A 17,248-nucleotide genomic window follows, 5' to 3' on the forward strand; every position below is an offset into this window, starting at 1 on the left:
TCAAACTACAGCACCATACTCACCTCAATCCAATGGAGTTGCAGAACGTAAAAATCGGACTCTCAAGGAGATGATGAACGCGTTGTTGATAAATTCTGGCTTACCTCAAAACTTGTGGGGGGAAGCGATATTATCTGCAAACCACATTCTTAATAAAATATCACACAAAAGGGAAAGATGAAACTCCATATGAATTATGGAAGGGTCGCAAACCATCTTACAAATAACTAAAGGTGTGGGGGTGTTTGGCTAAAGTAGAGATACCAAAGCCAAAACAAGGTAAAATTGGACCCAAAACTGTTGACTGCATTTTTTTTGGATATGCCTATAATAGTAGTGCATATAGGTTTTTGGTGCATAAGTAAACAATTCCTGATATAAATGAAGGAACAATTATATAATCAAGGAATGCAATATTCTTTGAATCCAACTTTTCTTGTAAGGAAAGAAAAGAAGGCTCTAATAAATGGTCTTATGAATCTACTATTGATTCGAAAGAAATCAATGAAGAACCAAGACGTGGAAAGAGAGCAAGAGTAGAAAAGTCATTTGGTCCTGACTTTATGACTTACATGTTAGATGATGAACCAAGAACTATTCAAGAAGCTCTATCCAATCCCGAAGCTCGTTTTTGGAAAGAAGCTATAAATGATGAAATAGAATCCATCATGCATAATCATACGTGGGAGTTGACTGATCGCCCTCCGGATTGTAAGCCTTTAGGATGCAAGTGGATCCTTAAAAGAAAATACAAAGAAGATGGATCTATAGATAAATATAAAGCCCGTTTGGTGGCTAAGGGGTTCAAACAAAAGGAAGGATATGACTTCTTTGACACATACTCTCCAGTTACTAGGATTACATCCATTCGTGTTCTCATAGCTATCGCTGCGTTGCATAACCTTGAGATTCACCAAATGGATGTGAAGACAGCCTTCTTGAATGGAGAATTAGAAGAAGAAATATAAATGGAACAACACGAGAGGTTTGTCGTACCCGGACAAGAAAAGAAGGTGTGTAAACTTGTCAAGTCTCTATACGGACTCAAACAAGCACCTAAGCAATGTCATGAAAAATTTGACACTACAATGAAGTCAAATGGTTTCAAAATCAACGAATGTGATAAATACGTTTATATTAAAGGTAGTGCAAATGCTTATGTCATTGTATGTCTTTATGTAGACGACATGTTAATTATGGGAAGTAATCATGAGTTGTTTATAAATACGAAGAATATGTTGAAAAGGTCTTTTGATATGAAAGACTTGGGGTTGTGTGATATTATATTAGGGATTAAAATCTCTAAAATACCTGATGGAATTATGTTATCACAAACCCATTATATTGAAAAGGTACTTGAAAATTTTAGTGCCTTAAACAGTCGTCCTGCTAGAACACCTATAGATTTAGGTGTTCACTTAGCAAAGAATCGAGGAGATCCTATCTCACAACTTGAATATGCAAGGATAATTTTAAGTAGGTTCACATGTAATCCAAGTAAGGAACATTGGAAAGCCTTAACAAGAATGCTTGGATATTTAAAATATACATTGAACTATGGTTTGATATATACAAAATATCCTGCAGTCTTAGAAGTTTATTGTGATGCCAATTGGATATCTGACACAAAAGACTCCAAATCCACTAGCGGATATGTATCCACAATAGGTGGAGGAGCGGTGTCAAGGAAATCTTCTAAGCAAACATGTATAGCTCGATCCACTATGGAATCCGAGTTCATTGCCTTGGACAAAGCTGGGGAAGAAGCCGAATGGCTAAGAAACTTCCTAGAAGATATTCCTTGTTGGAATAAGCCAGTGCCTTCCGTTAACATTCATTGCGATAGTCAATCAGCAATAGGTAGAGCACAAAGCAGTATGTACAATGGTAAGTCTCGATATATTCGTCGAAGACATAATACCATAAGACAATTGATCTCAAATGGGGTTATTTTTGTTGAATATATAAAATCAAAGGAAAACCTAGCGGAGCCGTTTACTAAAGGTATAAATAGAGATCAAATGTACAAACTGTTGAGAGTAATGGGCTTAAAACCCACAAAATAAAATATTTATAGCGGTAACCCAACCTTGTGAAGTGAAGATCCCATGACCTTGGTTCAATGAGACAACTAAGTTATAAATATTATTTGAGTACTTGGAATAAATAAATGCTCATTCCTACAAAATCCAAGTAAAAAAGACCTGCAACATGTGGTGAGGTTAAGTTTCTTTTAATGATTCCTAAACCTAGAAGGTAAAGTATGGCAGGATATTCTAGTTAGGAGATCACCTATATAAGTGAGAAGTAATGGCTGCTTCAATGAAAAACACTTATGAATCTAAGATATGGTCCAGGGCCGAAACGGACACAACATTAGAACAAGAATATGTTAGGATTATTATTGTGTAAATACTATTGACTTGGTTTACATAAACGGTTGACTAGTTCAAGACTTCATGTCACTACTCAACTAGTAAATCCTATAGTATATTACTAAGGAAGATTCAAAGTCAAAAACTACCTATCCCAATGCAATAATAATTCACAAGAGCTTTCAAGTAAATTTGCATACATGCATTTATTTCATTTATGTGGGGGATTTTTGGATAAATGAAGAGAAAAGAAGAGGAAGAGTGATGAGTTGTAAAGGGAAGTGGGATGTCTTAATGTGACTTGTCCCACATTGAGAAGTTAACTAAGTGAAGTTTCCCTAATAAGCTCCAAGTTGAGACAAGGTTTTGGGCCCCAAGGGGTACCAGAAGTTTTTAGACGGGGGAAGACGCTACTAGTCTGTGTCTTGGTGAAACACACGCGCGCGCGCTTGGCCCGGCCCTGTTCGATGCGGTGCGGTGCTGTGCGGTCTTTGACAAGCATTATTCTTTTTGGAACAAGTTTATTTGAAGAATAAATTTTGTTAGTTGAATGATGCATTCGGAACAGAGACAGACACGCGGGTGCGCCACATCCTGCGCGGGTGCGCCACATCCCACGCGGATGCGCGTTTGTTTGCCTTCGCATAGTACGCGCAAAGACAGTACCTTGCGCGCGGCCGCGCGGCTGCGCGCTGCGCTGTTTCAGAAAAACATGCGCGTCCCTTGGCTTCAAAGCATCTGTTCTTGGCTTCTTTTGCATCAAACAATGTCTTCTTTGGCTAGAATTGTGGCTCTTCAATGCATCCGGTCTGGAAAGACATGTCCTTTCAACACATCCAATGATCTCTTATAAATAGTCCTCACATTCATCACAATAAAGGTTCGAAAATTACATGTCATTTTGCTGCATTCATTGCTTCTTCTAATACTTGAAAGCTCCTGCATATTTTGTTCGCTGCATTCGAGATTTGTAGTGCTGCAAACTCTCGAATAGACATCGTTGTATCTTGGGGACGATTGCCTGCAACACATAGCACTTTATACGGGCAATTTCGTCTTGCGGAGAAAGGATCTTCCTTGCCTCGACTTGCTCTTATTGTTGTTGTGTTTTGTTCGTGATTCAAGTTGATGCGCTTTGCTCGTGTTTCAAGACATCCAACATATCCAGGGTAATATATCTATCAATCAGAATACTTGTTATATTCTAAATCACTAAGAAATAAACGACAGAAAGACCTCCTGATTTGTCAAGGAACATCAAGCCTCCGCTTAGACCGATTGTAGGTTATGTAAAACCTCACATCGTCGACTTTCCAATACACGAATGGTTGGCCACACTACAAGAAAATCGCCTTTCAACAACGCACATACGACACGGTTTTTCTCGTATGCTTTTCAACAACAGTTTTAGTGAAAATCATTGTCGTATGTGCGTTTTTTTAAGCAAAAGAGAACGGTTTTTAGAAAAATGTTGACTTTTAGCGTTTTTTGGGGTCAAAGACAACGGTTTTCCAAAAACCGTTGTCTTTGAGCATTTTTTACGGTTTTAGAAAACTGTTGTCGATTAACGTGTTTTTTGGATAAACAAAAACGGTTCTTATAAATTGTCTCTATATTTAGAACCGTCGCTAATTTAAAAATTGCGACCGTCGCTAAATGTAGCGACATTTTTAAATCCGTCGCTAAATATAGCGACAATTTTAAGCAAAATCGTCGCAATTTTTTAATTAGCAACGGTTTTACTCAAACTTTCGCTAAATTTAGCGACGGTTTTACACAAGCGCTGTTTGCCGTTTTTGTTGTAGTGCCAATATCCCGTGTCGGCTCGTACAGATCGAACATAGCGAACTTCACGCCGAACGAAGCCACGGCATTGTAAGAATGGTTTTCGTTAGCTTTCAGCTGATATTCTTGTCCGCCACAGAATAAAGCAGGCGAAGAGAATTATCAGGGGACGGCCCGACAAGGGCAAGATCGCTTGGAGGCATGGCGTTGGTAATGTGAACCAGTACAAGCTTTCCGCCGGTGTCGCTGGCCTGAGAGGTTGCTTGCATGGAGAGGCCGCGAAGGGTTACGGCTAAAACCAGAGGAAAAATCAAGATTTTGGACGACATGTTACTTATATACTTGAGTTGTTGGTTTATTGTTTATGGGTTTTATGTTGGGAAATTTTAAGGAAACAGGTGGAATCATTCGAGAGATGTAATAAGTAATGTATTATAGATCTTTGGTCAGGATAGTCTTATTTATCAATGAATTTCTGACCCGATCTGAGCCATAAAAAATACTATTATTTACGTCAAAATATCAATTTTCAACTTTAGGTATGATATGTATTTATAAAGATAAGTTTCTTTTTTTATGTGTCATAATTTATTTGGAGAATATGGAGATCAAATATTAATATTGGCTCAACATAAATTTAGCAATGATATTTCATTATCTGTAAATTTGCATTTAGGTAATCCTTTGTGACTTCATTGAAAAGTCGGGATTTTATGAAGATTACGGAATATCTACTGCGTTTATGTCGGAAAAAGTTGCAATTTTAGTATTCTATATTTATATGTTTTGGGTTTTAGTCAGGTAATTTTTTAAAGTTTTGTTTTCATTGTCCAAAACTACTATATCAATCACATATTTTTTATTTGAAACTAAAGCTCTTCTATGTGATACAAGAATAAAGTTTATATTATAAATATTAAAATATACAGTAACAAAAATAAAATGAAGAAACAAACTTTTTTCTCCATTTTTTATGTTTTGGACGTCTATTGATTATTATTTTTATCAGTTGAATTTTAATGTGAGTAATATTAGTTTTATTCTCGTCACATGTATCACATCAGAGAGAATCATTGTCAAATAATCATATTCGATAAATTTAGTAGTTTCAGGCAAAAAAAAGTTCAAAACCAAAAATAAATATAAGTTACTGTGTGAAAACCGAATTTTGAAAAATTATAAAGCTAAAACTTGAAACAAGCAAAATACGGAACTAAAATTACAATTTTCCAGTTTATATAGTATCATATTAGCTCACGTTGCATCTGTATATAGTATGATTTCATCTGATGAATGTACATTCGTGCATATAATGTGTCTATGTAATCAGTGATGTGATATGCATACATATAAATTTCACATTTTTAAAATAATACAGTAACACTTGAGACGATTTATCATTAAAATATGATGATTAACTTGTCAAAAAATTTCAGCAATGATTTAAACATATTTAAGACAAGTCGATTGACAATGAAACGTCTCTAATTACATAATTTACTGATAATAAAATTAAGGAAAAATTGTTATTTATTTTGTGATTTTGGTCTTATCTATTGTCAAATTTCAATCTTATTCTGTTATTTTTTGTGTGGAAATTTTAATCGCTTTTCCAGGTGTCATTGATGTGACGTCGTTATAATGCTGACATGTGTAGCGTCATATTAATATTTCTAATGAAAAATGACTAAAATTGTACATAATCGAAAGATACATGAATAATATAATAATAATGAAATTTGATGAACATAGATAACTAAAATCGTAAAATAACAAATATATAAAATAAAAAATGCACTTTTCTCTAAAAATAAAATAATCAAATGACTTATTTTTTTTAATTTTTTTAAAAATGGAATACGCAAATGACAATTGTCCTAAAAGGAACTTTTACGCGCCAACTAACAGTGAGTTGTAAATTTGTAATTTAAAATTGTATCTTCTCATTTAAAAAAAAATATTATAATAAATCTATAATAATCAGACAAAAATTTTAAATTCCCTTTTGTTATATTAAAATCTTGTAATAAAAAAATGGACCAAATAGGCGAAGATTGATAAAGAAACGTGTGGAAAGGTAATAGAGGCTGCAGAAACAGCGAAAGATGGAACCAAACAAGTGGTTAATGAAGTCAAAACGTATGGGTGATAACAAAGCAGCAAGTTAAAGAAAAGGGCACTCATTATATTTTCCATGACTCAAATTTTGATAGTCTCATTACATCTTGTATGACTCAAGTAAACTAACACAAGGGAAACAAGAAACTAATGTATACCATTTAGTTCCCGTGAAAGACCAAAAGCCAACACAATTCTGTGTAATAATACAGCGCAACAACACTTGCGTATCTGCTTCAAAAAGCACGCCTAGGTTGCAAAATAATGGGATGCAGATGGAGGATGGGGGAGAAATATTTGACATGTGTAAAAAAATGTACACTTGCCAATGATAAGAAAATTACAAAAACGAAGAAATAAGGACACACTTTTCTTTTTGATGTTATAAGTAGTGACTTTTAGCACTGGCGGCCAGGCCGGCAACCAAGAACTCCAGCACCAGAAGTGATAGATCCAACCATGGAGGAAGACTTGGCACCTAAGCTTGAAGCTCTAGCATAGCTGGCCGAAGCTCCGGCTCCAGATGGAGTGAAATAAGCTCCATTCAACATCAAGTCACCTGCTGATCTCCAGTTCCAACCCTTCCATTTACTCTCAGCTGTATCTACCCTCTTTGTCACCTGATAAAAACAATTCATAAATACAGACTATAACGTCTTGCGCTTGTTTTTAATCAAATATTTCTCCGAGCAGAGAACAACACAACATCGCGCTACCTCTTTTGCAAAACGATTGGCTGGTGCAAGATATCTGTTGCCTTGGCTGTTGATAGTGGGGTTTGCACTTCCACCGATGGCATACATCTCCCAATGAGTGTAGTCATTGTTCACAACGTGGAAGTATCCAAGTCTGCACCTGTAGTTTTCAAAAGATGATTTGATCAAGCAAATACTACGCATAGATCTTGCTCATTTTTAGATAAAGCATTTCGAGAATGAATTTACCTTGGCATTCTTTGAATGAGGCCTTCCCCGAAATGATTATAGGCGATGGTCACTTGCATTTGCTTGTCTCTGACATAAGAATCGCTATGACCCAACAGCATAACCTGTTTCAAAAGATAGGCCGCTTCATTGGTATAACGCAAGAACTGTTAGAGTAGATGCCCTGCAAGCCAACGGTTGGCTAGGGAATTTATTGACTCAAGTGAAATAAACAATCTTTATTTTAATATAATTTAACTTTTTTATGGTCTTGTTATACTTTATCTGTATACCCATGCAAACAGCATAGATAAAGTCCTTGATTATGCTTTAATACAAATGAATCGTAATTCGATGTTGAAACTCATTTGTAAACACTGCATATTCTAAATTCGTTCTTAGTCGATTCAGCCGCCTAAAACAGGGATAAAGGCCGCTTGAGCTCGAGACTGGCATCTGTGATGTTGTGTACTGCGTTTCTTGGTAAGGGCATAGAGATGTCCAAACATACAGATGGGTAGTCATATGATGATTATACCGAACAACCCTCCCTCGATCTTTCCAAGTGGTTATCATTCATCGAGAGGATAAGTCCGTGTGGTTATGATTGTACACCATTAGTCCTTACGACCCGGGACAACACTGAGGCTCTATATGCTAGGGCTGTGCTTTGACTCGTTTACCGGCTCCATGAGAGTCATCAGGTGGCGAGGTTGGGTATAGTTGCGACACATATAGGAGCCAGTGCATTGTAGTCGGGGATTCACCGCTCACCTGCAGGTGTGGATATCCTATGTGATCTAATGAAATAATAGTGCATGGAATCTCTGGCCAGAGTATGAGATGTACGTTGGAGAAGGAGTTGTCCAATACTACACCCGATGTCACTATTATAGTTATCACATAGTTATCGAATTATTATGCAACCCTCGATAAACCAATGGTTGCAGATTCGATCGGGATATATGAGATGAAGGGACCGTACTATACGTTAATCATAATCGACTGGTTCTTGCAGGCACTATCAGTGATACCTAGGGGATCATGGGGCGATGCTACTAGACGCTCTTACCATGATCCGATGGGTGCTATCAGAAATGAGTTCTGACATTCTTGATCAAGGTGTTGATGAAAAGAATGAGGCTAACTAGGGTAAGCCCGAATAAGAATAAATGTTATTCTGAATCACAAAAAGTTGTGAACCCACGGCTAGCTGTATCCCTGAACCATTGAGGGTCACACAAGTACTGGATCGTTTGTTCCCGTTGAGAGAATAAATTCAAGGAGTTGAATTTATGATAATTAAATTTTGAGAAAATAAATTCAAGGAGTTGAATTTATGAAATTTGGAGAGAATAAATTCAAGGAGTTGAATTTATAAAATTTGAGAATTTAATTTATTAAACTCAAATGTTGGGTTTATTAAATATTAAATTTTGGAGGTGATAAAAATTCAAGGACTTGAATTTATAATTTAAATAATAAATTCAAATGTTGAATTTATAATGTATTTAATTTATTAAGCTCAAAAGTTGAGTTGATTAATTAATAAATTAAATATGGTGGATAATATGTTTAATGGGCTTGTAGGGGTACAAGTCCAACATATTAAATAATTAAAGTTTTAATGGGCTTTGATTAAATTAATTAAACTAGTTAGACTAGCCCAATTAATTAAATCAAACCCATTAATGTTAATTATGCAATTAGGGTATGAATTTACTATAAATAATGTATCCAAGTCAAAAACCTAGCCCCACCACCAAAAAGGTTTCGAGACACCCACCTCCAAAAGAAAAAAATTCAGCCACTTCCTCTTGAAGGAAAATTTTTGAGCCGTCTCTCTTAATTTTTTCTCCTACGCAAAATCTCTTTCATATTCTCTAGTGCAATTTGAAAGAGGAACATATTATTCAGTCGTGGACCTGATTAGACGTAACAAAAGGAGTCTTTTGAAGAAAGTTCGTAGGGATTCATCAAGAACAATCTTGTATCCAAGCAATGAAGAAGAGCCATATATAACAAGTATGCAAACCTCATTATGATGGGTAAAATAATTGTTTGAAATGGTGATGGCAGTAGAGCCCATGACAGCATCTACAAGGCCGTCAGCACAGTGAGAGAGCGAGTTATGATCGACCCAAATATGGCTCGATCCAAAGATAGAAATGGCATCACCATCAGCCGTCGTCCTCCAACCATAATGTGATGGTGAGCTCCGCACCATTGCGTTTCCTGTCGGCTTACAGTCGTGAATGTGCAGCCCATGAATAATCACATTGGTAATGAATTGGACTGTGATGCAGCCTCCATTGGCAATGTGCACATTGACTCCGCGACCATCTATGGTCTTAAAGCTGTTCATTATGAGCTCTTGCTTCAAAGTAATAATCATGTCGCGCTTGAACACTATCCAAAGAGGCTCCTCCTGGATAACAGCATAACGTAAAGTGCCGGGCCTGGGGTTGACAGGGTCATCATCACCAGAATCAGTGACAACATAGAATCGGCCATCACGTCCGCCGGCGGCATTGCGCCCAAAACCAATACCACAGTCAGCAAGTCTCTTGCGGTTTCTCTGCCAGTTAGGATCACAACGCCAACAGTCATCAATAGGGTTACCAGTTCCACAGGAGAAATATCCAAGATTTCGCCTCTCCGTGCTGTTCCGAGTGGCCCTATTTTTTAAAATAAAAAAATTTCATTTAATCTGAACTGTCTTATCCAGTTGGATTACTTGTGAACTAAAAATACAATCAAGATATCTGATTTTATAGTATAAAACGATATATTTGTACAGAATAAGCGCGGCTGCCAAATCAAAGTTCAAAAAAATCCAAATTAAAGTGAACAAAATCAAATAACCATTTTGACTTTATCAAGTCCAGTAAAGAAAGAAAAGTCAGTGAAGAAACCTAAATAAAGGTTTGTTTTTTTATTCCAAATTGCCGAAGCCAATATTAGAATATTAAATGGCGCAAAACACACGGATCTAACTACCCATCGGTTGCGCAAGATTGTGCAGCCAACAGGAAAATAACTGCCGTTCAAAATTGGCATATCGTCAAGAAAATTAAAACAAAAAAATTGGGCCACCATGTAAGTAGATGGTGGCATGTGACATTTATCTACGTCAAATTTGGGCATATTAGACTTGGGCTTGACATAAAGGTTATGAGAGAGAAGTATATATGTTTGGAAAATGCCATATCTACTGGAAGTAAATTCACAAAAAGAGCCATTTTCAGGAAGTAGAAATAAAGAGAGTTCATGAAAAATCACCCACATTTCAACCATTTTTGCGACCTCCTCCGGGTCATCCACCGCATGCTCATTCAAAGCACCCTCGTCAATTCCTTCCCACCTGAGCATTACAAAATTAACCCATCCAGATTTATTGCAAATCCACCGTTTGCTATATAAATCACAACTTTCCAAAAAATTATATGCTATAGAGCAATTTTATATATTAGCGAAAGTATAACATGATTTAGAGACAAAAAAAAACTGTAAAAAGGAACGGAAGACGGTGTTCAATGCAGTGGAATAGAGCGTGCACAAACATTGGATGACACATAAAACAGTCAAAAAAGTGCTTTTTAGTCCACACAGGGAGAGAGAGACAACCAACTGTTGACTACTTATTTGGGAATGAAGTGATGCAATTACGGCTATGCCCTTGAACACTATAGGCCATGCCATTACCATATGAATGAAATGGCATGGGATTCATTAATTGTGCGTGGGTGATTTGGAAAAGATGGGGATTTTGTTAGGCATGGACATCCAATGGCAGTTGCGAATTAATTAACGGATGAGATCTGATGTTGAGCAAGGGGTCTCAACGGCTGGGATTGTTTATATTTCGGATGTGTAGAAAGCGAGTACGACGGTTTCGTGAATGGGAAGGAGATCTGAAGGATATGGAGTTTGATGAATGCGGAAGAGGGAAATATGAACGGCTGAGGTTTAGTTAGAATGCAATGTTGTAAAAAATTTGGAACTATTCCGGATATAGAAGAAATCACTCAAAATGCAAATGAAACGAAACAAACTCGTTTCTAGCAGATTCTTTAGGGAAATGGAGTCATAGGGGACTAAATAAAAACCTGAAACTTCGGGTTTCGTTTTTGTGAACTCTTGCCATTGCTCCGACGAAAAGCACGAGCAGCAGCAAAGAAAACAGAGGCCGCAGCCATTTTTCCGAAGCTCCCATTGCCATTACGCCGACTTTCTGAACTCTCTTCCTCTTGCTCTCTCTGCTTTAGTGTGAAAAAAGAAAGCTGAAAAGAGGAGGGAGAACTTCGAGAGAGAGGAATTCAGGCGAGGGAGAATGAAGAAGAGCACTAACCCACACGTAACGGCTTCAGCTCTTTTATAGACTGCCTCCGACACTTGTAAAAGGTTAATATTAACGGCCGTCAACTAACTCCCAATATCGGTTAAAATTACTCATAAGCACCATTACATCAAGTTAATATAAGATTATAAACATTCTCAGTCGAACATCTGACGCATAACTTGTCTTATGCAATTTATTCAGTCGGCATTATTTTACTAGTTGGTGTATGAAACCCGAAGATTTATCCGATATATATCCGAAAGATAGCGGACCCTTTGCGGGTGATTCATCAAATATAAAAAAGTAGAATATGTCTCTTGTGAGACGATCTCACGAATCTTTATCTGTGAGACGGGTCAACCCTGCCAATATTCACAATAAAAAGTAATAATTTTTCATGGATGACTCAAATAAGAGATCTATTTTACAAAATACGACTTGTGAGACCGTCTCACATAAGTTTTTGCCCAAAAATAATATTTGATCCCATCTTTCAAACAAATAATATAAGTAGAAATATAAGTAAAAATTTCGAGCGTTATTATATTATTCATTTTTTTCAATTTACTAAAAATTATCACATCATGAAAAAAATTTAAGAAAATAATCGGAAACTTAAATCAATAATAAATAAATTAACAGAAAAGGGGGGACTCAACTGTTGATATTAAAAAAAAACCCTCAACTAAAAAAATGTAACAGATTCACAACTTATTACATATTTTAAAAATCCATCAAATAAAAAATAACCAAATATAATTTTGCCGTTTTAGTAGAAAATGGTGTATCATAACAAAATTATTATAAATTTTATCTTTCTTAAAATACTTTACATAACAATTATTAAAATAATTGTTGTTACGAACTTATTAAGTTAATAAAAATATTAAATAAAATTAACTTGTTCATTTGATTTGTTTAAGAACAAGCAAAGTGTGTACACTCTTATTATTTTAAAACCTCGTAACATGCAACCGCTATTGTTGATGTATGTCGGGTAAATCCAAAGATCAATATTTTTTGAAATAATCCAAAGATCAATATAATAACATATAAACCACGTTATCAGATAAACTATACTAATAAATATGATCAAAACTGAGATTACAGAGGCAAAACAAGATTAAACCCACGATCTCTTGATAGGAGCTCATATTCTGTTCGCTATGTAATAATCAAGTCGCGTATTAAAATAAGATTAAACTTGGGGGTCGGCTGTAATAAAATAAATTCACAGCTTAGGGAAAATTCCGTACCATTTATTTACTAGGAGTCGCAACCAAGGATCAATTAATTTTATCTTTGACTATGTGACATTTTTTATTATTTAATAATTAAAATTAATTTATTAAATATTGATTATATGAATGTATTATAATATGTGAATGTGTGTGTGTGTGTGTATATGAAAATATCATTTATTAAATAATAATGTTGAAACATGATTTCGAGGTCATTACATTTACTCGTTCATGTATTTATTTCTTGTTGCTTAATTTTTATTTTCAACAAAAAAGAGCCGATCTTGAGCAAATTCGAGCTGGGGGTGAACGTTAAAGTCGTTAAACATAAGTTTCGTTAAAGTCGTTAAACATAAGTTTCGCAAGTATTCGAATCGAAATCAAACTCGAACTCTCGATATTTTCCGTATTTTATGTTTTCCAATATCGTCAGTGTAAATAATTGTTTTTTTTTAAAAAAAAATGTTTAAGTAATGTACGTCCATACCCGAACGTACATTTCAAAAACGGGAACTCGATTCACGGGGAAGAATTGATTCCGCGGGAATTAACGGAAAATTGTATTGGCCGAGAGTTTCGGCGTAGGTTATTGGAGAGAATGATTTGGTTGGGTCCAGGCTTGATTTTTGATAGAGAAAAGGGGTGAATTTGGGAATGGGATTAGCTTTAATTGTTGCAGTAATTAAGTTTTTTGACTTTAGAGTTTGTTGGGATAATAAACAGTTGTTACAGTTTGAGTATTATCTTATGATTCTTGGAAAAAATGTTGCTATAACTATTTTGGCAGCATTAGCAATGATAAGGTCGTGTGTGTGTGTGTGTGTGTGTATATATATATATATATATATTGTTCGGCAGTGGATCCAATGGAGTAGAATCCTCCTAGTTTGAAATAATTAAATGAGAACTATCTGCAGCTATACAGACGTTTTCTAAGTTGATATAGTAGATAAATGTTTGACTAATTACAATAAGTTTAGTTTTTCTTAGTCGATACTTTCTCGGATGAGTTTGTTGCACCATGTTTTCCTTGTGCTATTCTGAGTTATAGACTACCTTATTAAAAATCTAAGAGTTTATTAAATGTATGTCAAATAAGCATGTGGTGTAAGAACGAATCTTCCAATTTTTTTTAATAGATTTTTCAGAATTATAGTACGGACTAAATCTCACATTTCATCTGCTATATTGAATTCAGGACCAAAATTAGATTTAAGGAATTTTCTTTTTATCTTAAACGATACGTAATGTCGGAGTCAAATATATTGGGTGGGCACAATATAATTACAATAATGTAAAGAAATGCATTTATGTCAAATAGGATTGTTTGCGAGTGAGTTTAATCAAAGTTATAGTGCTTGTTTGGTCTCGTTTGAATTTTGACCAAAATATATGGGAAGATATATTAATATATATGAGAAAATTATATTATAAAACATAAATTGGACTGCAAATTATATGATTTTTTTTTTCATTTTTAGTCGTGTATATGAATTCTTCACATGTTTAATTCTCTGTGTTGTCAAATTTTAGCATTAATCATGTATATTTCAATTTTTGATAATTTTATATTTTTTCATTGAGAGTGTTGATGTGACATTACACACGTCGGTGTCAAATCAACATAACATTAATTGTAAAAAAATACAAAACAAAGATAAAGAACGTCCAAGACTAAAATTTGACAATATAGATGCACAGATCTCGAGCGAGCAACAAAACATGATAAAAATTGCAATTTTCCCATAATATATTATTTTAATATTTAGTTTATTTTAACAGTTGCTCCCCACGATATGCAAACTATTTGACCCGCATGCATGACAAGCTTTAATTTGAAAGTGGCTCAAATCGTATATGTTTCATCAGTATTTGAATTATCTAATTCAAAATGAGTTTGAATTCACTGCTTATGATAATTCTTTTTTTCCCCCCTTCAAAATCCCATCACTCTGGAATATACTTGATTAAATGAAAAATCAGAATTATATAAATATGAGTATTGTTTGATCTTTATCAATTTCATAAATATCACCGGTACCATCAACACATAAACAACTTTATAATTTTGAATGAATAAAAGGTTTAAGAGAAGAAGATTCAGAGTAGATATTCATACAATTTACCTTTCAGATTAATTAGTAGTTCACAAATGATTTGTATAAATCAAATTCTTCTTATGAAATCATTCTGTAAATAAAAGAATTAGAAATATAGAGAGATTTGATTTTCCAACTTACATAGTTGAAACAAATTTGTGTGTTCATTTACATGCTTGTACACAGTCAATTTTGACACATTTAATCAATCTGCGTGTTTTGTTATCAATTTGTATCAACTGGAGTTATTTCAATAGTTTTATATAAAGTTACTCGATTGACCAGTTTAAATATAAAATACCTTCATCGACGACAAATCCAACCTTGAAACACTTCTAAAAAAAAACCCAAACCGATGTAACGATTATTAGTAATTGAGAAAAATGATATCTTAGTATTTGTTCGTGGTAATATTTTAAAAGTTGGGTAGAGTGACAAATATATAAACCTAATAACACTTGTAAATCTTCACCAACAAGCAATAAAAAGCATGCATGTTGTAAGGTTGCCTTTACTTTATTCACTTAATTATTTGAAGTGATTTGGTTACCCTCCATATGGAACCTCAAAGTTGGAAATGTGCTCATTTGACTTCCTTTTGACTCTTGAATTCCCTCCACATTCCAAGTTCAAGTTGGAGTGAAACTAGAGGATATACAATTTGTGAATACTGTACTTGTGATTCGGTTCATGATTATCCACTGGTTATATAGATCTCACATAAAATATATGTGTGTGATCTATATATTATATAATCCCTTAATGATTTACGAAGTTCGACCGAGCACGAATTAGTGACAATTAGTATCCTCTATAAGTGCCGAACGAGCTACTGAGGAGGGACAGGTCGGGAAATTACAAGCGTGACAGATGATTTTATATGGCAGGGCGTGTCTAGTCAGTTTTGACAACTTTTATCGTCAGATCAAATGGGGCTGGCCCGGAGGTATCCATTCTGGTGGATTAAGAAACTGTCAACTAACATGCTTATTTTATGCGGTGGGACGGACTGGCTCGATTGACCTTAAGGTCAAAACAAATCCGATATTCTAATCGAATTGGATTGGTTTTTAAAAACTTTAATCTGGAACCGAAATAAATCCGGTCTGATAACAGGATCCGGTCCACTGTGATCCGGAATCGGCTCCAATATGCTCTGGATTTGGTTATTTTTAAAAATAATTTTGAATACTTTGTTGTTTAATTATTGTCACTTATAATTTTACAAAAAATAAATATTATATTCAATCTTTTTTTTTGACAAAAATATTATATTCAATTTTTAAATACGTTATTTAATAAACGACATATTTAAGTATGGACTGATCGAAGATAAAATAAAAAATAAAAAATTATTTCAATCGGTCTCAACCATGCCCTACTCATTTATAACTACTGTCAACAGTACGTTGAAACCCAGTGCAACCCATTTTGTTTTGAACAGGCTTTGGATTTGAACATATACCCAATTCGGTAAATCCAGAACCAAATTTAATCCGGTTTGCTATTGAATCAGTTTGATTCTATAACTTCATAATCCAAACCCAATTAAATCGTGTCAGCTAACATGGCTACAATTTAGTAGGCAATATTTTCAGTAAAAGTCGTAGAATTGGGTGAGTGAATAAAACAATTACTCCAATTTCTAGTGAAATTCGAGGAATAGCTTTGAAGGTTTACTAGCTTGAAAGTTTGAATATGTAAGAAAACAGTCGCTAGTCAAGATCTTTTCCTTTCTTGATATCCCACAATTCAGATGCTCGTATTCTTAAGATTTTTTCCTTCCTTGATATCCCACAATTCAGATGCTCGTATTCTTAAGATCTTTTCCTTCCTTGATATCCCACAATTCAGATGCTCGTATTCTTAAGATCTTTTCCTTCCTTGATATCCCACAATTCAGATGCTCGTATTCTTAATCAAGCTTTATGCCATAAGATTGTACGATTTAAACATAATTAGCGGCCAAAACACATAATTTGTATGCACAAAAATTAATGATTAATCCAAGTCATAGAGATTTGAAGCGGTGGTTACTTTTATTTTGGGAGAAAAATTGAAAATATGCGTGGCAGTGTAAGGTTGGATGGAAATTGAATAAAATATAGGAAAATAATGGAATGTTTAATTTAATTTATAATATATTTTGATTTTTTTAAAAAAAATGATGAGAGGTATATTTATAAAATTTTAAAAAAGACAAACACCAACATACCAAAATTTAATCTCTATTGAGTTTGACTTTAATTGATATTATACATATAGACACACACGATTTCACCACCAAAAAAAAAAAAAAAAAAAAAGTTTATCATGATTGAAATGCAATAGAATGTCCAAACACAAGAGGTAGGGCATCATACTT

General features: G+C 34.6%; 1 protein-coding gene across 1 annotated transcript; it reads right to left on the reverse strand.

Moving 5' to 3' along the window:
- Positions 1-6,324: 6,324 nt before the first annotated feature.
- On the reverse strand, positions 6,325-11,532 carry LOC142527652 (putative pectate lyase 8). Its single transcript, XM_075632514.1, has 6 exons — positions 11,311-11,532; positions 10,488-10,565; positions 9,237-9,879; positions 7,223-7,326; positions 6,995-7,133; positions 6,325-6,898 (listed from the first exon to the last, which is right to left on the reverse strand). The coding sequence occupies exons 1-6, from the start codon at positions 11,421-11,423 to the stop codon at positions 6,677-6,679; spliced, it is 1,299 nt and encodes a 432-aa protein (XP_075488629.1). The 5' UTR covers positions 11,424-11,532; the 3' UTR covers positions 6,325-6,676.
- Between the last annotated feature and the right edge of the window lie 5,716 nt (positions 11,533-17,248).

Source organism: Primulina tabacum, chromosome 15, assembly GCF_025594145.1.
Source record: "Primulina tabacum isolate GXHZ01 chromosome 15, ASM2559414v2, whole genome shotgun sequence".
NCBI classification, from domain to species: domain Eukaryota; kingdom Viridiplantae; phylum Streptophyta; class Magnoliopsida; order Lamiales; family Gesneriaceae; genus Primulina; species Primulina tabacum.

What these genes read in the sequence shown, in the direction of transcription:
- LOC142527652 (XM_075632514.1), bottom strand. Translation starts at nt 11,423, where the DNA reads ATGGCAATGGGAGCTTCGGAAAAATGGCTGCGGCCTCTGTTTTCTTTG. An exon ending in ATTTTACCCATCATAATGAG is followed by an intron (nt 7,327 to 9,236) that starts GTTTGCATACTT and finishes CTTTTGAAACAG; the next exon opens with GTTATGCTGTTGGGTCATAG. An exon ending in CTCATTCAAAGAATGCCAAG is followed by an intron (nt 7,134 to 7,222) that starts GTAAATTCATTC and finishes TGAAAACTACAG; the next exon opens with GTGCAGACTTGGATACTTCC.